We start from the raw sequence: 3,292 nt of genomic DNA, 5'->3' as shown, positions 1-3,292 counted from the left end.
CCTTATTTGGTTCCCCTTGTGTGTGTGTGTGTTTGTTTGTGTGCGCGCGTGCGCGCGCGTGTGTGTGTGTGTGTGTATGTGTGTGTGTGTGTGTGTGCGCGCATGTTTGTTGGGCTGGGGGTATCGAGCGTGTATGATTCAGAGATTTTTGAACAAAGTGGAAAAACAATTTGCATTTGTTTTGTGATTTTTTCCTGGTTTCTCTACTTGTTTCGATCTCTTAACCAAATATTGTTTTTCCTGTTGTGTCTGTCTCCAGCTCACGCTCCCGTGACCCACCCACTGGGACCCGGACCAACGATAGGACCACGTGAGTAGATGTTTTTCCTGATGGCATAGTTAGTTCAGTTGTATCTACAAGGTGATTTTCAAAAAACTGTACAACTTTTTTCTATATACCTCGAAACAAAATTTGTACTAGAATGTTATAATTTGGAATAGATATAATTTATTCAAAAGGAATTTGTTTGACATAAAATTCGCAAAGAAGAAACTCATTCTCGAAAACGGAAATGGCTTTTATATTTTTTTTCAAAAACCACCTAAAAATGTAAAAAGCACCAATTTAAAAGATATTGTAAGGAAAGTCATGACATGATTGGTTTTTTTTTTTTTTCTTTCCTTTTATTTTCTATATCTAATCTTTCCATCCCTGCAAACTTTGAAAAAGTTTTTTGCTCCTAAAGAGTTTTAAAAAGATTTTTTTTCAATTCTGAAATTCCGAGAACCAATGTAGTTAAACCGAAAGTGACCCTAGAGGTTAATTATAACAATTGATCAGATATATGTTCTGCTCAAACTAACTTTATGGTACCGAAAAGTATAAACAGGCAGTCAATCTTTGTAGAAAGGAAATGTTTTACTCTAATTTATACGCCTTTTTCCATTTCAAGATAAACGTCTGTGAACTTCAGTCTCTTTTGTGGAGTTTTTATAAAGGGAGGAATCCCATAATATTTTGTTATTTGTCCGCAGAAATTGCACTTCCGTCATCCATCTTGATAACACCAGTATCAATGGGCAATAACACCTCTGATAAAGGCCCAATTGTAGATAAACAAAAACTATAAGTTCCTATTATTACAACCCCTCCTCCGTCCTCCGCCCCCATATCCCCTAACCTTATCCCCATGAGACATACACGTATGTACATTGTATACTTACATCTGTGCCGGCTGCAGGTGTTATGTGACTTTGATTCTTGCATTACATCCCTTTTTATGATTGGGAACAAATTGTTCACACACACACACACACTCTCTCTCTCTCTCTCTCTCTCTCTCTCTCTCTCTCTCTCTCTCTCTCTCTCTCTCTCTCTCTCTCTCTCAATATTTAGATAATTCGTCAGTTTTCTTGGATTTTAACAATGCTGAAAGGGCATCTTCTTTGAGCCTGTTTCGAAAAAGTCCCTATTTACGAACGCACGAAAAAATCGAGAAAGGAAAGAAAAGAAAAAAGCTTTCCATTCCTTCATTACTGGGTTCAATCAGGTAATTTGATACTACTTACTTTACTATTTCATCCTCTGTTGCCGTTAACCGTCGAGGGGAGATGCAGTTTTCTATGGTAGGCCAGCTCCACAGCTCTTTCAGTTGTGATGTTATGTTTTCTTACGGTTTCCTTGACACACTTGATCCACCTTTGGCGTGGCCTTCTTCTTCCTTTATAGCCTGAGTGCTTGGTGTTGTAGGCTCTCAAGGCTGGCTGGTCAGGTGACATGCGTAACAGGTGGCCAAACTATTTTATCCTCTGTCTTTCTATGTAACGCAGGCAGGACTCAGTGCCGATAGCTTGCTTCTTCATTTCTCTGCCTGTCTCGTCTTGTGATTTTAAGGGTTTTGCGGAGACATTCCATTTCGCATGCCGTGATTTTGCTTTTGTGAGTTTTGCTTAAGGTCCAGGTCTGGCACTGATAACATAATGTTGGTATGAATATTGAGGTGATAAGCTGTCTCTTTGTGTCCATGGAGATGTTTGGATGAGACAGAAGGGGTGCGAGCTGGTAGGTGACAGCGTTGGCTTTTTAAGTTCACATTTCTATTTCTCTGTCTTTGGACCCGTTTTCAGAAAAAGTGCTGCCAAGATATTTAAACTCTTTCACCTGTTTTAGTTGCTTACTATTGACATGGATGTTCAGGGGACTATGGTTTCGGCTCAGGTAATTTGATAAAACCAAGAATTTTGCTGCAAGAACCCCCGCAAAAAAACACAAAAAACAACAGGACAAAACAAACAAACAAAAACAAACAAACAAAAAAAACAACAAACCCAAACCCTATCCAAAAAAATAATAAATAAAACAAGGGAACAAACGTGATGAAACTTCTGTTTCTGAAGAGTCCTTGATTATGTCCCTTGCCTAGAGTAGACCACTGAACCTTTCGTTACGAAAATCTTACAAGATCTAATCTAGAATCTAGATCTAGATCTAGATCTAGTTTTTTTTGTTTTTGTTTTTGTTTTTTTTCAAATTGAATGTATTAGATCAAGATCTATGCCCAGAAAGCGAAATTTTACAGGAAAGAGTGTGTAATACGCGCAACGAATCTCTCAAAGTGACGAATTGATATGGACTGTACCGGCGTCTGTGGTAAGAGGTTTGCTGTTGCACACCGGAGATCTGAGCTCGAGTCTGGAGTGACGATATGTTTTGTTTGTTTTTTAAAATTAATCGAGATATCTCGGCCTTTCTACCGGAATGCTGTATCCCTACCAGCCTGGGTTGGCATTGACAGTTTGACAGGCAGTGTCGGAAGCCTGTCTCCTGAATGATCTATACGGTATCGATGAGGCTTTCAAAACACTAACAATGAAAAAAAGGCTTATCAACTCTCGCCCCCACCCCCTCTCTCTCTACTCTCTCTCTCTCTCTCTCTCTTTCTCTCTCTCTCTCTCTCTCTCTCTCTTTCTTTCTCTCTTTCTCACACACACACAGACACACACACACCCTCATTCACACACATATAATACACACTTACAAACACATGGAACACATATATTGCGTTAAGATATTGATATATATCCCCCCACCCCCGGCCCCTCCCCTCACATACACACACATGCACACACAGACAGACACACACACACTCTCTCTCTCTCACACACACAGACACACAATCACACGCACGTACACACACTTACACACACAAACATACACAGGCACACGCACGTACACATACAAACTCTCACACTCACACACACACACACACACACACACACACACACACACACACACACACACACACACACACACACACTCCCTCTCTCTCTCTCACACACGCAAACAGAACAC

At 40.1% G+C, this 3,292-nt stretch overlaps 1 protein-coding gene across 1 annotated transcript in view; it reads left to right on the top strand.

Moving 5' to 3' along the window:
* Positions 1–259: 259 nt before the first annotated feature.
* The window catches only part of LOC101846123 (endoglucanase 4), a gene marked incomplete at its 5' end in the record, with an annotated part of 14,747 nt that continues 11,714 nt past the window's right edge, over positions 260–3,292 (top strand). The window contains 1 exon segment of the mRNA XM_013080291.1: positions 260–310. Within this exon segment, the coding sequence (XP_012935745.1) occupies positions 260–310 (51 nt within the window).

Source organism: Aplysia californica, unplaced genomic scaffold, assembly GCF_000002075.1.
Source record: "Aplysia californica isolate F4 #8 unplaced genomic scaffold, AplCal3.0 scaffold00080, whole genome shotgun sequence".
NCBI lineage: Eukaryota > Metazoa > Mollusca > Gastropoda > Aplysiida > Aplysiidae > Aplysia > Aplysia californica.
Note: the sequence above shows the minus strand (reverse complement) of the source record. Positions and strands in the feature narration are given on the sequence as shown.